Source organism: Bos taurus, chromosome 21 (genome assembly GCF_002263795.3).
Source record: "Bos taurus isolate L1 Dominette 01449 registration number 42190680 breed Hereford chromosome 21, ARS-UCD2.0, whole genome shotgun sequence".
Taxonomy (NCBI): domain Eukaryota; kingdom Metazoa; phylum Chordata; class Mammalia; order Artiodactyla; family Bovidae; genus Bos; species Bos taurus.
This window is the reverse complement of record NC_037348.1, coordinates 64,890,687-64,908,520: the sequence shown is the minus strand read 5'-3', so window position 1 is coordinate 64,908,520 and position 17,834 is coordinate 64,890,687. Positions and strand designations below refer to the sequence as shown.

Genomic DNA, 17,834 nt, shown 5'->3' with positions numbered 1-17,834 from the left:
AACAGAATATAGTGTGAATCATATCTAATTTTAAATATTTTAATTTATATACTTTCATGATTATAGGTTCAATAAGAAATTCACTTTTCAGATTTTATTTCATTATAGAATATATTTGATAAGGATACATACAAACAGAATCATCTTTAATACATATTGTTTACTGGTGCCCGGCACTTCCGCAGCAGGCTGGAGATGTAATAAAAAATGCTTCCCAACGTTCAGCTTCATCGGCCACTCTAAACAACCGGTGCTGTAGAGTTGACGGTTCAATTCACGTACTCGCCTAGAACAAGTAGAAGTCTTAATGTTCGCCTTTAAGTCTGTTTATTACTCTTCTGTTTTAAAATCTGAGATACATTCCCCAATGTAAACAATCGATTTCAATCTGTCACACAATCGAAATGGATAAGGCCTTCTTGAGAACGTAAGCCACCTATTGCGTTACCCATCGGAGCGCAGTCTTAGTTCATAGTGGAACAGGCCGTCCATGCACAGAAGACAGGAAGAGCAGCTGCCTTCAGAACCTGGTGGAGCCTTCCAGACTTCTCCCGGCCACGGGTGTATGGTACGCTAGAGAGAGACCTTTGTGACTTGGTCTACTTGGTCTTAAAATACAAATATACAATGTCCATAAGCATTAAAATAGTAAAGCCTAGCCTGACATATTTATCATGAATTGCTAAAATCCTATACAATACCATATCATGCCAATTAATATACAGAGGAAGGTGGCCAACTGTCTCCACCACTCACCCGGGCCTGTGAATGGGGGACAGAGGGGATGAGACTGGTGTAGCGTTAAGCGGCTGACTGCATGTGGTTAGGCAGACAGTCCAGGGACTCCGAAAGGCCTGGGTACCCTGCTGCAATAGTTAAGTTAATCTGAGGCAGAATTTGCTTGACACGAGAAGAACCTGACCCCTTTTCTCACCAGCCTCCCAGAGGGACGACTGAACGAAACCTTAGAAAATGTCAACCAAATAAAGTCTTATTTGCATTTCCTGATTCAGTTGTGCAGATCAGTTATCCATTTGCTTCTCTCCATCAATTTATCCCTTTAGGACCAATTAATCAACAGTGATCACGATTCAGTACCTCGTTATCATAAATATTTGACTCAGCAAGCTCGATGGCGAGACACTAAAGCCTATATACAATCTTTGAAAAAGGCATTCTGTGACTGTTTTTGAAGAGTTCATAGAAAAGTTATGAAGGATACGCCAGTCACTTCTCAATGTCACTGTAATGTAAACCGTGGCATCTTTTTTATATTAAATGTTTCATATATCGTACAATGAAAGAGAGACCTGAACGGCTGACCCGCTGTGACGCTCACCGATCCGCTAAGCTAAGGTAACCGGTAAAGGGCATGGTTTTCCTGAGGTTTGTGAGGACGTTGCAAACAAAGCAGAAATCACAGTGACCGAGCGAGATGCGAGTCTGTGCCCCCCGGCCGTTCTGTGTCCCCCGGTGCTTGCCGGGACTACACAACCCGCCACTGCATGATGCTTGTGTCTTTGCCGCCGGTGGAGATGAGGTGGCTGTCGTCGCAGAGGAAATCGACGTTGGTGACGTGACTGCTGTGCCCACTGTACACGTGGCTGGGAGCCTGGGAGGAAAGACATGGAGGGCAGTGAACGCTAAGCCCGGGAGAAGGGTCAGAAGTGCTGGAGTACCTGCACATCGAGAGGCCTATCTTGTGGGGGGGACGGATGTGGGCAAGGAGAAGTTCAGCCCCAGAGGCTGCTGTGCCAGGCACCCCAAAGGAGCGGGAACTGGTTGCAGGGGTGGGGGGTGGAGGGGAGGGGTCTCCTGGAAGGAGAGGTCAGGTCTGGGGAGGACGAGGAGGAGTGGTCCAGGCATTGGCTCAGCTCAGCAGGGTTAGAGCAGAGGGAGCCGTGGTGGAGGGCAGAAGGGTGAGGCCCAGGAAGTGCAGAGAGGGAGGAGCCAGAACCACGCTGCGGACAGGGCTCTCTGTGGAGGGCAGTTGGCTGATGTCGCTGCTGCCTGGTTTGTGCCCGGTGCTGTCACCCATGATGTCTTTCTATTCAACTACCAGCGGCCCGGTGGGGGGAGTGTGCCCTGTCGGGGGCGATCAGAGAAGGAGACTCTACCCGGAACTGTGAGCAGGGGTATGAAAACAGGTGCACTTTGCCAAAGTCGTCGCCGGTCGACAGGAGTTTTTTCTCTCGGGCCCGAGAGGCGGCGTTGATGTCGGTTCCGTCCGAGCCTTCTGGCCACACTCCTAAAACAAAGACCCCAAACAGAGCACTGGAAACACGAGGGCCATGCTGCGTGGGGACTGGCCACTGAATTCCCATGAGAATAAAAATGTCCCGGATTTAGAAACCAGGTCCAAGGAACGCTTTGTCTTGGCTCCCAGCCTCGGTGATCATTTCCCTGCAGGCCACCCCTGGAAATACCCATGGCAAAGCCTGTTCTGCTGAATTAGAGCTGCAGTAATAGTCCTCCTGGGCTTCCACCTCTCTGGGGCCCCTTCTTGATGCTACAGCAGAAAGTGGGACAGAATCCCTGGTTCTGGACGCAGTGCCTTTCCTTTATCCCCAAAGCATCTGATGGGAAGCTGACTAGTCCTTAGCCTGCAGTTTCGTAACTTTTCTTTTTTGGGGGCAACTCTTTACATATGAGAGTAAGTTCTGAGACTGCCTGTGCCTTTCAGGTGTTCCTTGGTGTCAGCCCTTCATGGCTGCTGCCTGCCTGGTGGCACTGGGCAGGTGGGGTGTGGCCTGGGGTCTCCTGATCATGGCTCCAGAAAACCCTATTCGTCCCAGTAACTTTGGATATGAGAGACTAGCACACACATGGCTTTCTCAATAGGAAGTCTGGAGTAAACCCAGGGCATTCTAACCTTTAACACCAAAAGATGGTGAAACGCCAGCTATAAGGGAACTTGTGGAATGCTGACCGACTTACTGACTTATGGTCATACATAAAGAATCTCTAGGTACTGCCTTTTCTTTTTAATTAGACTAAACCGTGGCAATTTGTTTTAGATCATTTATGAATATTTAATTTAAACTCCTAAAACTTTGAAGGAGGTAAAAAAATTAGTTTAAGGGTCAAAAAAACACAATCACTCTAACAAGTGACAAATAAATCGATTGGGTGCCATCTGGTTCACTGGGCTTCCCAGGTGGCGCTGGTGGTAAAGAACCCACCTGCCAGTGCAGGAGACATAAGACCCGCAGGCTGGATCCCTGGGTTGGGAAGATCCTCTGGAGAAGGCCATGGCAACCCACTCCAGTACTCTTTTCCTGGAGAATCCCCACGGACAGAGGAGCCTGGCGGACTACAGTCCATGGGGCCACAGAGAGTCAGACATGACTGAGCAGACTGAGCACACACGTACATCTGGCTCGTTGATCTCAGAAGTCTGACACAAGCTCGTATACAAGGATTCTACAGAATTCTCTCAGGACCCATCGTGTACAAGAGCAAAGGGTTCTGGTTCTTCTTGCCTGGCCATAGCTGGACAAGCCTGGCCCTTCCCTAGGGCAGCAGGGAGCGTGTCCTGAGTCCCGTGGGGTCCATGCAGCAGCAGAGCAGTTTGAAGCCAACCAAGAAAGTGCCTCACTATGGGAAAGTCATTCTCAAAGTAGACACACCTTACGTTGGAACAGAACGAAAGGTGCAGAAACCTTACCGAAGACGTGGAACCCCAGCGTGCAGGTGTACGTGGCCCACTCGATGTCTCTCGTGGTCTCCACGCTCACGACCTGCTTACAGGCAGAAGGAACCCCTGGAAGGGCAGACGCAGGTCTGGTGACATCTGGGCCAGAGCCCCCCTCCTCCCCAGGCAAGGCTGGGCCCCCAGAGCCAGGCCTCATCGGCTACAGAGCCCTCTGGGAGAGGGACACCGTCCGCCTCCCAGTCCCCTGGGGACCGTGCTCACAGCCTAAGCCCCGAGGCCTCGGAGGGGACCCCTCTTTCATTTCTTCCATTTCTGCTCGTCTCCTTCTCTGGGTCTGTTCCCCTGTCTGGCTTCTTTTCTTTGATAACCTCTGGTTCTGAGACCTCCGTATGCTCACTGTCCCCCTGGACACAACTCTGCCCCCTTCTGTCAGGCTCCCCAGACTTCTTCCAACACACACTTGGGCACAGGCGTGCACCTGTGCACACACACACGCACACACACACACAATTCTTTCAGCTCCGAGTTATGAAAGCTGACGGAAACTGGTCATAACAAGTACCTGTGACCTCACAGGTGATTTGTGTGTTCCTCAACTAAACTCTCGCTGGAGGAGTTGACCAGTGAGACCATGTCTCATACTATGACCAACTCTCATAGACCATGTCTGAGAAGATTCTAGACTCACAGCCCATCCCTGGAAACCATCCCCTGCTTCTGCCCTGCATCAGGCAGGGCCACCTGCCCCGCCTAAGGGAGACCCCTTTCCTCCTCTCTCTTAACAGGGGGGTGCCCACCTCCCCACCCACTGGCTCTTGATGTCTACGCCCTTTTATCTGAGCCGACATGTCCTTGTCTCTGAAACAGGAAGAGCTGGAACGTGCTGTGGGCCACATGAGAGCGTGTGGGTGAAGCGCACTGCACTTCTCAGTGCCTGCCGGGGGGGCGGAGACCGGACCCCCCTTGGCCCTGGGGCCCCCGTGCTCAGCACATGGCAGGTGCCTGACGGATGGAGGGGGCACCAGTGCACGGAACGCAGCCTGCACCGCCCATCACCCACGCGTGGCCTGGCCCTGCCTGGGCTCTGACTTGGCCAGGAGGAGCGGAGGGCACTGCCCATCACCCACACGTGGCCTGGCCCTGCCTGGGCTCTGACTTGGCCAGGAGGAGCGGAGGGCACCGCCCATCACCCACGCGTGGCCTGGCCCTGCCTGGGCTCTGACTTGGCCGGGAGGGGCGAGGGCACCGCCCATCACCCACACGTGGCCTGGGCCTGCCTGGGCTCTGACTTGGCCGGGAGGGGCGGAGGGAGAAGGAGCAGGGGCCCCGGGGGCTGCTGTCCAGTCAGCAGGGCAGACCTCATGGTGTCAGCTGGGAAGGGTGACACCTTCACAGGGCTCTGGCCTCTCGCTGGCACAGCTCTTACCCCTCTTTCTGCCTCTCCCTGCAGGGCCGGGCCTTCCCCTCTTTGGGGACCAACCCCCAAGTATCTCAGTGCCAAGCAGGGGGTTGTCCAGCCTGTCTCCTCTGCTGAGCAGAGGAGGAATTGAGGCCGAGAAACATGGGCAGGCAGTGGGTTTCTGCAGGAGGCCTCATCTGGAGTCAGAGTGGAGCTCCAGGAGATCTGCGCCCAGGCCTGGGGAGCCACTCACAGTAGAGGATTTCGTAGTCTCCGGAATTTGACACGAGGAACTGTGAGTTGACAGACCAGTCCAGGTGGGTGATGAAACTGGAATGACCCTGGGAGAGGGAAAACTGGGTGAACCTCACTCGCCTCGCAGATTCCCACCCACGCTGACCGGACGTGTTGAATGACTGCGGAGACCCACAAGGAGTGGCCCGCGTGCTCACCGAGCACTTGCCGACCCGCGTGTACTTCCTCCCGTTGTCACTGACTCCATATATGTAGATGCAGTTGTCGTGGGAGCCTATGGCTAAGAAATTCCCATCTGCAAAGACACGCAAGGTTACGCTTCATTCGTTAAGAATAACCGTTTTATCAATGGCAAAGGATAATGCTCGCGGCCATCACAGATGTAGAAAAAATAGCCACGAATTATTTCAAAGAGACAATATTGCTTTTGAATGAATCTGATACCCCTAGTGATGGTAATTTAGTCTTAGCCAAGTATTTCCAAGGACTGAAATCACTTTTTCCGAGAGTGTCCACGGAGCTGAATGTCCCATGGATCACACAGACAGTACTTCCTGAAGCACAGGCATAAATGATGAGGCTTAGAAACAGCATCCTACCTGGTTCTTTAGTCACTCAGTCGTGTCCGACTCTTTGCGACCCCATGGACTGTAGCCTGCCAGGCTCCTCTGTCTATGAGATTTCTCAGGCACAAACTCTGGAGTGGGTTGCCATTTCCTTCTCCAGGGGATCTTCGTGGACCAGGGATCAAACCTGCATCCCCTGCACTGCAGGCAAATTCTTTATCACTGAGCCACCTGGGAAGCCGCTTACGGCAACCATTTGCCACGAGCATTTCCAGCACACATGTTGTCAGAAAGACTCAGGAACCAACCTGAAGTGGCCAATAATGGACAAATTGTTTCACCTATCATAACCATCATAGATTGAAACATCCCAAATACACCTAAGTTCATAATGACACCGAAGCTACCACCACTAACAACAACTGATCATTGTTAAAGTGAACAGAGGACAAACTCATTATCCTGAAACTGGTAAATAAAGTGAAAGAAATCAAGTGTCTATCTTGACTTCCTATGTGAACTCTGCCATATATCTTGGTCATACTAACAAAATAGTATCTTGTTTAGGTAACAAAAACATATTAATATTATGGATGAAGAGAAGTCACTCTTCATAGACGTATTATATCTGACAAATGAAGAAAGGCTAAAATAGGAAAACCAATCACCAGCCTCTGTTTAGGGATTGAGTGTTGTGCAGCGATGGCTCTAAAAGCACAGAAAGCAAGACGAGCAGACTCAATGAGTTTTGGGTAGGAGGGAGAGACCGGGATGCACTGAGCTGGAAGAGGGTCTGCATTCCGAATGACTACAGGAAATACAGGGACAGAGGGACGTGTGGGGAGGGGGGGACGTGTGAGGACAGGGGGACGAGTGAAGCAACACCACAGAGATGCACTCAGCAACACCCAGGGTGTGGAAATTGCTCCAGGAAAAACGAGCTTCTTCAACACATAAACTGCAAGCGAGGATGGCGTGTGTGTCAAAGAGAGAGACAGAGAGACAGACAGACAGGGAGGGAGGGAGCACGTATGGATTAAAAAGACTTACAAGTACAAAAGGGGCTTCCCTGGTGGCTCAGACGGTAAAGAATCCGCCTGAAATGCAGGAGACCCGGGTTCGATCCCTGGGCTGGGAAGATCCCCTGGAGGAGGGCATGGCAACCCACTCCAGTGTTCTTGCCTGGAGAATCCCATGGACAGAGAAGCTTGGTGGGCTACAGTCCTTGGGGTCGCAAAGAGTCGGACACAACTGAGCAACTAACATGAGTACAAAATGGACATATGATGACTTCCCTGAGGTCCAGTGGTTCGACTCCATGCTTTCACTGCCAAGAACTTGGGTTCATTATCTGGCCAGGGAGCTAAGACCCCCTGAGCTGCTTGGCATAGCCAAAAAAAAAAAAAAAAAAAAAAAAACCCCAGCCAAAATTGACATATGATCAGTATTCTTAGCATTATTCATAACAGCCTGAACACAGAAACAATCCCATATTCCCTGTTAAATGGACAAAGCAAACATGCTCTACCCATAAAACGGGATACTATCTAGGTGCTAAAAGGGAATAAACTACTGACACATATACAGTAGCATGAATAATCTCACAAGTATTATTCTAAGTAAAAGAAGCCAGATGCAACAGGCTATGTGCTGTAGGACTCCATTGATAGGAAATGCCCAGAAAAGACAATTTATAGACACAGAACAGCAAATCCATGGTTGCCTACGGCTGGGGCTGGGAGTGGAGATGAGTTACTAATGGGCAGGAAAGGAACTTTTGGAGATGATGGAAAGGTTCTAAAACTGGATGGTGGTGATGGCTACACTGCTCTACAGATTTACTAAGAATCACTGATTGTACATTCATAAATGGTAAACTATTGTATGTAAATTCTACTTCAATAAAGCTGTTAAAAAGTTTTCATCTTTTTTAGATTTCTCTCTCTCCATATATATATAGTTCTCTCTCCACATAAAGATATCAGTTCAGTTCAGTTCAGTCGCTCAGTTGTGTCCAACTCTTTGTGACCCCATGAATCGCAGCACGCCAGGCCTCCCTATCCATCACCAACTCCCGGAGTTCACTGAGACTCACGTCCATCGAGTCAGTGATGCCATCCAGCCATCTCATCCTCTATCGTCCCCTTCTGCTCCTGCCCCCAATCCCTCCCAGCATCAGGGTCTTTTCCAATGAGTCAACTCTTCGCATGAGGTGGCCAAAGTACTGGAGTTTCAGCTTTAGCATCGTTCCTTCCAAAGAACACCCAGGGCTGATCTCCTTCAGTATGGACTGGTTGGATCTCCTTGCAGTCCAAGGGACTCTCAAGAGTCTTCTCCAATACCACAGTTCAAAAGCATCAATTCTTCGGCACTCAGCTTTCTTCACAGTCCAACTCTCACATCCATACATGACCACTGGAAAAACCATAGCCTTGACTAGACAGACCTTTGTTGGCAAAGTAATGTCTCTGCTTTTGAATATGCTATCTAGGTTGGTCATAACTTTCCTTCCAAGGAGTAAGCGTCTTTTAATTTCATGACGGCAGTCACCATCTGCAGTGATTTTAGAGCCCCAAAAATAAAGTCTGACCCTGTTTCCACTGTTTCCCCACCTATTTCCCCTGAAGTGATGGGACCAGATGCCATGATCTTAGTTTTCTGAATGTTGAGCTTTAAGCCAACGTTTTCACTCTCCACTTTTACTTTCATCAAGAGGCTTTTGAGTTCCTCTTCACTTTCAGCAAATTTGGAAAACTCAGCAGCGGCCACAGGACTGGAAAAGGTCAGTTTTCACTCCAATCCCAAAGAAAGGCAATGCCAAAGAATGCTCAAACTACCGTACAATTGCATTCATCTCACACGCTAGTAAAGTAATGCTCAAAATTCTCCAAGCCAGGCTTCAGCAATATGTGAACCGTGAACTTCCAGATGTTCAAGCTGGTTTTAGAAAAGGCAGAGGAACAAGAGATCAAATTGCCAACATCCTCTGGATCATCGAAAAAGCAAGAAAGTTCCAGAAAAACATCTATTTCTGCTTTATTGACTCTGCCAAAGCCTTTGACTGTGTGGATCACAATAAACTGTGGAAAATTCTGAAAGAGATGGGAATACCAGACCCCCTGACCTGCCTCTTGAGAAACCTATATGCAGATCAGGAAGCAACAGTTAGAACTGGACATGGAACAATAGACTGGTTCCAAATAGGAAAAGGAGTTTGTCAAGGCTGTATATTGTCACCCTGCTTATTTAACTTCTATGCAGAGTACATCATGAGAAACGCTGGGCTGGAAGCAGCACAAGCTGGAATCAAGATTGCCGGGAGAAATATCAATAACCTCAGATATAAAGATATATATATATATATTTGACTCCACCATGCGTCTTGTGGGATCTCACTCCTCTGACCAGGCACAGGGAGCACAGGGTCCTGACCACTGCCTCACCAGGGAAGTCCCCAGATCCTTCTATACATTAACAGTAACAGACGAAAGGATAAGACCTCTGGGACCGGGCTTCAAACAACACGGGAGGGCCCAGCGAGTGGAGCTACAGGTGAACAAATGGGTAAACGCTGAAGCTGGGGAACAGGTACACGAACTCACCACGCTCTTCTAATTTTGTCCATGCTTGAAATTTTCCATAATAAAGAGTTAAGAAAAAACAAACACCCAAGCAATGTGCTCCAAAAGCACCTGTCAAGAAGGCCTGAGTGGGGACTTCCCTGGCAGTCCAGTAGTTGGCAGTCTGCCTGCCAATGTGGGGACCTGGGTTCAATCCCTGGTCAGGGAACTAAGATCCCACACACCATGGGGGTAACTAAGCCTGTGCACTCTGGAGCCCGTGTGCCGTAACTAGAGAGAAGTCTATGTGCCTCAGTGAAAGATCCTGATTACCGCAGCTGGACCTGATGCAACCAAATAAATAAATACTAAAAAAAAAGGCACAGGTACATGAGAAGCTGTTATAATGTTAACACAAGTTCTTCTTGACACACGGAAACAGATAAAACCACACAAGCATAGTGCTCCAAAGGAGGGAGGGGGAGAGCCCCCAGGTGCCACAATTACGTACAGATGTACTGTAAATTTCACTCTGGAGGGGGCCTGTGAATGTCTTTCTTTAGAGACATCTATGCAGGGCTTTGTCTCTGGGAGTTTTACAGTGAACCGTCTGTGTCCTAACCTGGTGAGTAACGCATCACGGAGAGCTGTTCGTTTCCATCCGTGTGGACGGTGACCAAGTCTTTTGTTTCTGTGTCGAACACAAACCACCTGTGTAAACATGAGAAAAAGTACAAACCAGTTGCTTAGTGAGAATGTGAAGTCAGACTATGACAGTCACAGCCAGGCTATTAAAAACGATTAAGAGCTTAAAAATGCTCTGTATGTGCTTAACAAGAATGCTTAGCCCCAGCTTTCATGTAAAGAAAATTGCCTGCATGTGAACATTTCCGAAAGAAAGGAGCAGCTGACTGGCTATCACGGGAAAGAATTTAGCTACTGACATCATGGCAGGGCTCCTTAATGTTTGAGTTTTGTCATTTACATATGAAAACAGAGAAAACCCTGGGCAGGGAAGATGGACCAGCATCTAACCCCAGGCCTGTGGCCAGAGCAAGTGGCAAGGGGGCCACTGCACGAGCTTACCGAGAGATCTGGCCCGGGCCAGGCAGAAAGGGTCCAGCAAGCTGGGGCCGGGACAACCTCCGGGCTGACGCAAGCAGAGCTGGGTCAGCCTCTGACCTTCTGCGAAGCTGGTGTGCAACCAGCAGGCGAAAGAAAGGACCCGGAGGATGGCAGAAGGGTGAGTAGAGGACTGGTCTTCGAATTTAGCTTCTCTGGGCTCAGTTTCCTCAACTGTAAAATGCAGGTAAGGGCCCAGAATAGCTCTGCAGGCTCAGGATCCGATCAGTCAAATTATAACTGGACTTGGAAGTGCTCTGAATCCTCTAATTAGGACACGGTGCTCGGTCAGGGTGTGAAATGGTGCACATTGAACTCTCCTGCCCGTACGTTCTCAGGTGGTGGCAGCAGTGTTTTCAGGGGTGAAAAGGATCAAGGGCACCCTGCTGCTGCCATTGCAAACTTTGATGCCATCCATTCATCAGCGTGCCCACTGAGCCAGCATCGCTATCCACTCGGGGCCCTAATCAGTACCACTCAATGGGTCTGGTTGGCCCCTGACACCTGGATTTGGCTTCTCAGCTTTGCTTCCTTGTGACTTTGTGTGTTAGTGTTAGTCACTCAGTTGTGTTCGATTCTGCAACACCATTAACTGTAGCCCTCCAGGCTCCTGTCTGTGGGATTTTCCAGGCAAGAATATGGGAGTGGGTTGCTATTTTCTTCTCCACATTTATCTTTAATGTGCTATTTAACCTGAACACAGGTCAGAATATAAGCAGCAGAGAGACTGTAGGGACTAGCTATGCCTCTGAACACCGTGTTAAGCTTCCCCATTGAGAGCTAAGCCCGGGACCAGGACTAGAGGTGGGGGAAGCATGAACGGAGGGGAGGGATGCGGAGATGCGTGTCCCTCTCTCTTCCACCCACAGGACACTGTCTGTGATTTTGACCGCCTGGCTGGCCTCGTCCCATGCTCTGTCCTGCCACAGAGTCAGCGTGCAGCTGATGACAATAACTGGCTGGTGGCCATTCATCACAGCCTGCTTGAGTCAGAAGCTTCAGCGGTCTCTGAGAGAGGTCAGAGGTGTGTGCGTGTGTGTGCATGTATGCGTGCATGCATGGGTGTGTGGCTTTGCAGAATTCATGAAGAATTCTGTTGGATAGGTGCTCAACTCTCAAGATGTTGCCACCTATGACTTATGAGTGGTTACTCTTTCTTTATACACATGCTACAGTCTAACAACATAATCTAAGTGGTATGCTCTCTTTTGAAACATGTACAATGTTCACTGTACAATATTATGTACAAGTATACAATATAGTGATTCACAATTTGTAAAGCTTCTACCTCATTTATCATCATTATAAACTATTGACTGTGCTCCCCGTGCCGTATAACACAACCCTGTAGCTGACTTTGTACTGAGCAGTTCCTACTCTTACTCCAAGCCCTCTTTGGCCCTGCCCACTTTCCTGTCCATGAGTGGCACACTTTGGAGAGCAGGGAAGCACTAACAGTATACGAATCAAGCTACAGTAAGTGTAGACAGTATGACAATCAATATAAAGCACAATCAAATCTTATAAAACGGTGACAGTAATAACCACCAAAGCTGCCCGCCAGGCAACCCCAGGAGCCGCTTCATAGTCTGTCTCACTTAATCATCAGTGTTTGGCAAGGCACATATATTGCCACCTTTCACAGAGGAAGAAACAAACTCAGAGAGGTCATGCAACTGGCTCAAAGACACACTGCAGCTAGGTGGCAAAGCTGGGACTCAGGCACAGACCTGCCGCCCGGCGTATCGGAGGCCCTTGGCAAGTGAGGGTTAGCTGAGTCAAACACGAGGCTCAGGGACTGGGCAGTTTCTAAAATTTTGCAAGGCAGCAGGAAAAAGCATCATAAAACCCTCAGTGCTTTGACATCAAGGAGCCCCACAACCATCTGTGTGTGGAGGTGGGGCCTCCTCTGGGAGCGGGGACCACAGCCAACTTTAGGTTTTCCCAAGGTCCGAAATGGGAAGGCCCACTGTCCAAGGTTTCACTTCCGAGTTCTGACGTTAATTCCTAGTCGGTCATCAGGTGTTGAGCGAGGCAGCGAAGGGCTACCCTGACCGGTCGCTGGGGAAACACAGACAAGCCTCTTTCCCGTGAACCCTGAAAGCACAGGCTACACCGACACGCACTTACCTCCCAGTCAGTGTTCCGACTGCAACCACAGACCCTGAAGGATGAAAACCAGAAGACTGAGCTGGATCCTAAAATGTTGTAAAGGAAGTGTAAATTGATGGCCAGACACAGCGCGATTACATAAACACACACAAGCACAGCTCTAATCCCTTAGGGCTACATGGCCCATTAAAAAAAAAAAACAACTCTTTTTTTTTCTTCAGAGAGGAAAACACTTCCTTACTTTAATGAAGGTCATGTCTCAAAAATAACACAATTTTGTCTTTTTATAATTTTTCTTTCTGCATCTCGTGCCATGAGGTATCTCAGTTCCCTGACCAGGGATTGAACCCACGTCCCTTGTAGTGGAAGCGTGGAGTCCCACCCACTGGACTACCAGGGAAGTCTCTCTCATTCTATCTTCAAAGTAGAAAGTGAAAGTTGCTCAGTCATGTCCGACTCTTTGCGACCCCATGGACTATATAGTCCATGAAATTCTCCAGGCCACAATACTGGAGTGAGTAGCCATTTCCCTTCTCCAGGGGATCTTCCCAACCCAGGGACTGAACCCAGGTCTCCTGCATTGCAGCTGGATTCTTTACCAGCTAAGCCACCAGGGAAGCCCAAGAACACTGGAGTAGGTAGCCTATCCCTTCTCCAGTGGATCTCCCTGACCCAGGAAGTGAACCAGGGTCTCCTGCAGTGCAGGCGGTTTCTTTACCACCTGAGCTGTGAGGGAAGCCCATTCTATCTTATATCCTTTCATATCTACAGTAACCAGATGACAGAACAAAGACATGCTCTTCCTCCAAGTCTTGGAAGTCCCTTTGGTTGACCTCCATGCTGAATGGGAAGCTTTGCCCCATCTGTCTGGAAATATGACCCCCGCACCCAAGGCCATCAGGTCAGGACCGGATGAGCGCCTCCCAGGACACCTGGCCGTCCTAGAGCGATCTCCAGATGAGCGAGGCACACGCCAGACTTGGCGCTGGGGAGACACGCGTGTGTTCATTACTAACAAGGTGGAGCAAGGCTGACGGGAGAGATAGAGCACAACGGAGGGGAGCACTAGGTGACGTCAGACGGGGAGCTGGGCTGCGGCGTCCTGGCTGCAGGCCCTCGACTCGGGCCTTCCGACACAGGAAGAACTGCCCCTGGTGGAGGCGGACGTGGACACGCCAGTATCTGTTTGGATGAGGTCTTAAGGGGACAAGAATACGATCAAGGACATAGAAGCAACACAGTCTGGAGCAGAGTGCTGGAGAAGACTTGAGAGCCCCTTCGACTGCAAGGAGATCAAACCAGTCAATCTTAAAGGAAATTAGTGCTGAATAGTCATTGGAAGGACTGATGCTAAAGCTGAGGCTCCAATCCTTTGGCCACCTGATGGGAAGAGCCGACTCATTGGTAAAGACCCTGATGCTGTGTAAGATTGAGGGTAGGAGGAGAAGGGGGTGATAGAGGATGAGATAGTTGGATGGCATCACCGGCTCAATGGACATGCATTTCAGCAAACTCAGGGAGATCCTGAAGGACAGGGAAGCCTAGCAAGGTGCGGTCCATGGGGTCGCAAAGAACTGGACGAGACTTGGCAACTGAACAACAACATCAAGGGAGAGTCACTGGTTTTTCGAAGCAGGACCTACAGGGGAGGGAACGGGAAGTCACGCGGATGATGCTAGCAATGTGGGCTGCGTGGCCAGGTCAAGGGTCAGATCACCAGGAAAAACACAGTGAGAGGGACTCTTTCCTTTCACTGAAAAGAGTGATGTGACTGAATCTGTGTTTTAGGTGACTCGGTAGGAGTACTTAGGATGAATTGAAATGAAAAGAGATTAATCACAGGAAGACCAAGAAAGCAGTAACCCTGGATGTGGAAATGGAGGCACTGAGATGCCACCGGAGAAACTGGGAAAAAAAGAGAGAAAGAGAGACAGGAAGGAGACTGCAGGGACTGATTATATTGTGTGCTGAGTCACTTCAGTCCTGTCCAACTTCTTGTGACCCCAAGGACTACAGCCCACCAGGCTCCTCTGTCTATAGGATTCTCCAGGCAAGAATACCGGAGTGGGTTGCCAATCCCCTCTCCAGGGGATCTTCCTGACCCAGGGATCGAACCCACATCTCTTATATCTCCTGCGCTGGCAGGTGGGGTTCTTTACCACTAGCACCACCGGGGAAGCCAGATTACATTCCTGCGGTGCTTTTCCAAAGTGGGAGCTGTGATGAGCTCGGGGCCTCCAGACAGAAATCATGTGCACTGGAGGCTTTACTGTGCAGCTCATTTGAGGCTCATAACATTCTGAGAGGAAGATACTTGAGTGTGTCTGCCCAGTCACACGGTCAGTGCGCAGAGGAGCTGGGGCTTAAGATCTTCTTGGTGTTCGGTTTAGCACCCGTGCTGTGATGCCAGGCTGGGTGGGTTGACGGTCTGGCGCTGGAGTAGCTGGCAAGGCTTTCAGCCAGGCTGCCGTGTGGACCGAGGCCGCAGGGAAGGTCACTCTCCCAGACCACTGTTGAGGATTCCTGGTTGCCAGCTGTGCAGCAACCCCTCTGGTGCCAGAGTCACCTCCCCACGGCCCATCATCCCAGTGCTCAACATCCCCAGGGACCAGTCACCTCCATTCACTTGCAGATTTTCTCCAAAAGTGAAGGGCTGAAGCATGGACCCAGCACATGGAGACGTGCCGGCAACTCCACGGGTGTCGAGAGGACTCGTGGCGGGGTCTGCAGAGGGGCTGCCCCTCACCCAGGCTGTTATGTGTCATGAACGGTGCAAGCAACACGGGAGGTGCTTTGAATCACTACAGATGCAGCAGAAGACCCTGGCGTCAGGTGTGAACCGAGTGGGGTGTAAACACTGATCTTGCCAAGCCATCTGACTTCTCGAAGCTCCAACCTCCTAATCACTAAAATCAAGGTTAAAAACTTCACCTTGCAGGGCTGCTGTCAGGATGAGCAGTAACACATGTGCAATGCTCAGTATGCAAACAGTATGTCGTGCTCAATAAACGCCAACACCGCAGCGTGGCAGGTAGGGAGAGGATCCTTCAGCACTCTGATGTATGATCGGAGTTCCTTTTGCAAACTCAGAGACGTGCTGACTTTAAATTTGACCTGTACCATCAAACTCAAAGTGCAGAGAAAAACTGGATGCTGTTAGAATAGCTAATCCATTCCCATCAAAAAGGTGTTCTGTAAATAGAATACAGGCTCCTAACAAGGGCTCCTCAGCTTTTCAGCCGGAAGAGACTGCACTCAGGAGACCCAACAACCAATCAGAAAGGCGTACGTGCTGTCTGAAAAAGCACTGGTAAACTTCAGAAATACATGAATGAGACCCCTTGGGGTGGTGGTTAAAGCAATGCAATTTGAAGGCGATATATTAAGTGACACTTTCTTTGGGACGAATTTATATCACCACCAATCTCATGCAAAAAATAAATAAATAAACCGATGTGTTGCAGATGCATTTTTATAAGAAAGACGGACTAGGACACGCAGGCCTACCTCTATGACTTTGTCCCAGACGGGCCGGTGACCCACGGCGTCCCACAGGGTGGCGTGCCTGTCGTGCCCACAGGTCAGGAACTGAGGTTTGGAGGCATGGACGGCCAGTCCCCAGAGCTCATCAGTGTGACCCTGCAAAGAACCGAGACAGACGGACGCCCCTGAAACATCACCACCAGCACGCGGGGGCCCTACAGAACACCACGGCTCACCGCAGGCTCTGGAACTGTGTCCATCTGTTTCTCTTCCTCCCACTGAAGCTGAGGAAGGGGATGTTAATATAAAACACAGAAGAATCGCCTCTTTGTAACGCTGTCTTATGAAAGTGAAAGTGTTAGTTGCTCCCTCGTATCTGACTCTCTGTGACCTCATGAACTGTATAGTCTGCCAGGCTCCTCTGTCCATGGGATTCTCCAGGCAAGAATACTGGAGTGGGTTACCATTCCCTTCCCCAGGGGATCCTCCCAACCCAGGGATTGAACCTGCGTCTCGTGCATTGCAGGCAGATTCTTGGCCATCTGAGCCACCAGGGAGGCCCTGTCTTATATTGTACTATTACACAGCATGAAGGTGTTTGATGGACTTGTTGAGCTGACGCCTACCTGAGTGATGGGTGTGAAGTCCCCCGACAGTGTGCCCTGCAGAACAAAGTTTCTGGTCGTGCCTATCAATATCACATCGCCTTTTCCTTCGGCCACTGTCCGTATGGGGCCAAACTGTTCTGGAATCTGCATGGAAAAGATTTCAGGTGTCATTAAATTACTAGTTCCAGCATTCAAAACACTTGTTTACTTATGATAACAGCTTCTATCATAACGACACACACACACACGCGTAACAAGGAGACAAAGTACTTGAGTGAATGATCCAAACCCCAAATCTTACGTTTAAACTCCATACCTTTTATATGCCTTGAAAGAATGAGCAAGAGTAAGGTTGTAAAAAAAAAAAAAATAGAGGAACAGCTGGGTGTTCTGTGTGACCTAGATGGGTGGGATGGGGGTGGAGGGGTGGCAGGGAGGCCCAAGAGGAAGGGGACATAGGTACAGGTGAAGCTGATTCACTTGTTATACAGCAGAAAACAACAGCACTGTTAAGCAATTATACTCCAACTGGAAAAAAAAAAACCCTACAATGAGGCACCTTTTTTCTGGACAAAATAAAGAAATAAAAAAGACTACTGGGTACTTTACTCTTTACTTGTTAAGACTTCTGATAGCAGAAGCAGGTAAAATTTAGGGAGGAAGGAATATGTAACATGCTGTAATAAGTAAGAGTTCTTAAAAATTTATTGTAACTTGCAATGATAAATCCTTTGGCAACTTTATTTAGTTTTGAAATCCACTGCTCACGCTGGTACACGTGTGATTAAGTGTTAATAAAAACGATTTCAAAATACACCATTCAAGAACAATTTGCTATGATAAAATAATTAGAGGTTCTTGTACTTTTTCAAAGGAACAAAAATCACAGCACTGTGGTTCTGGGATGTTAAAGAGTGGCCTGTTCTCATACAAACTTTTTACGAGTGGGTTAGCATAGATCTGAGAAAAGATGATAACAATCCATGCTGATAATGAATTACAGATACTTAAAAATGGTGAGTGTCTTCCATAATACTAGATGAGGCTTTGGACTGTTTCTTAGGATTGCAATGC

At 49.3% G+C, this 17,834-nt stretch overlaps 1 protein-coding gene across 7 annotated transcripts in view; it reads right to left on the bottom strand.

Annotated features, from left to right (window-relative positions):
• Positions 1-25: 25 nt before the first annotated feature.
• The window catches only part of EML1 (EMAP like 1), a 204,739-nt gene continuing 186,930 nt past the window's right edge, over positions 26-17,834 (bottom strand). For all 7 annotated transcript variants that reach the window (XM_059879357.1, XM_024982155.2, XM_024982158.2 and 4 more), the window contains 9 exons: positions 16,779-16,904; positions 16,177-16,308; positions 12,688-12,755; positions 10,058-10,146; positions 5,507-5,604; positions 5,308-5,395; positions 3,668-3,763; positions 2,118-2,248; positions 26-1,612 (listed from right to left, as the gene is read on the bottom strand). In XM_059879357.1, coding sequence (XP_059735340.1) covers positions 1,487-1,612; positions 2,118-2,248; positions 3,668-3,763; positions 5,308-5,395; positions 5,507-5,604; positions 10,058-10,146; positions 12,688-12,755; positions 16,177-16,308; positions 16,779-16,904 — 954 coding nt within the window. In that variant the 3' untranslated portion in view covers positions 26-1,486. The remainder of the gene's footprint in view (positions 1,613-2,117; positions 2,249-3,667; positions 3,764-5,307; positions 5,396-5,506; positions 5,605-10,057; positions 10,147-12,687; positions 12,756-16,176; positions 16,309-16,778; positions 16,905-17,834) is intronic.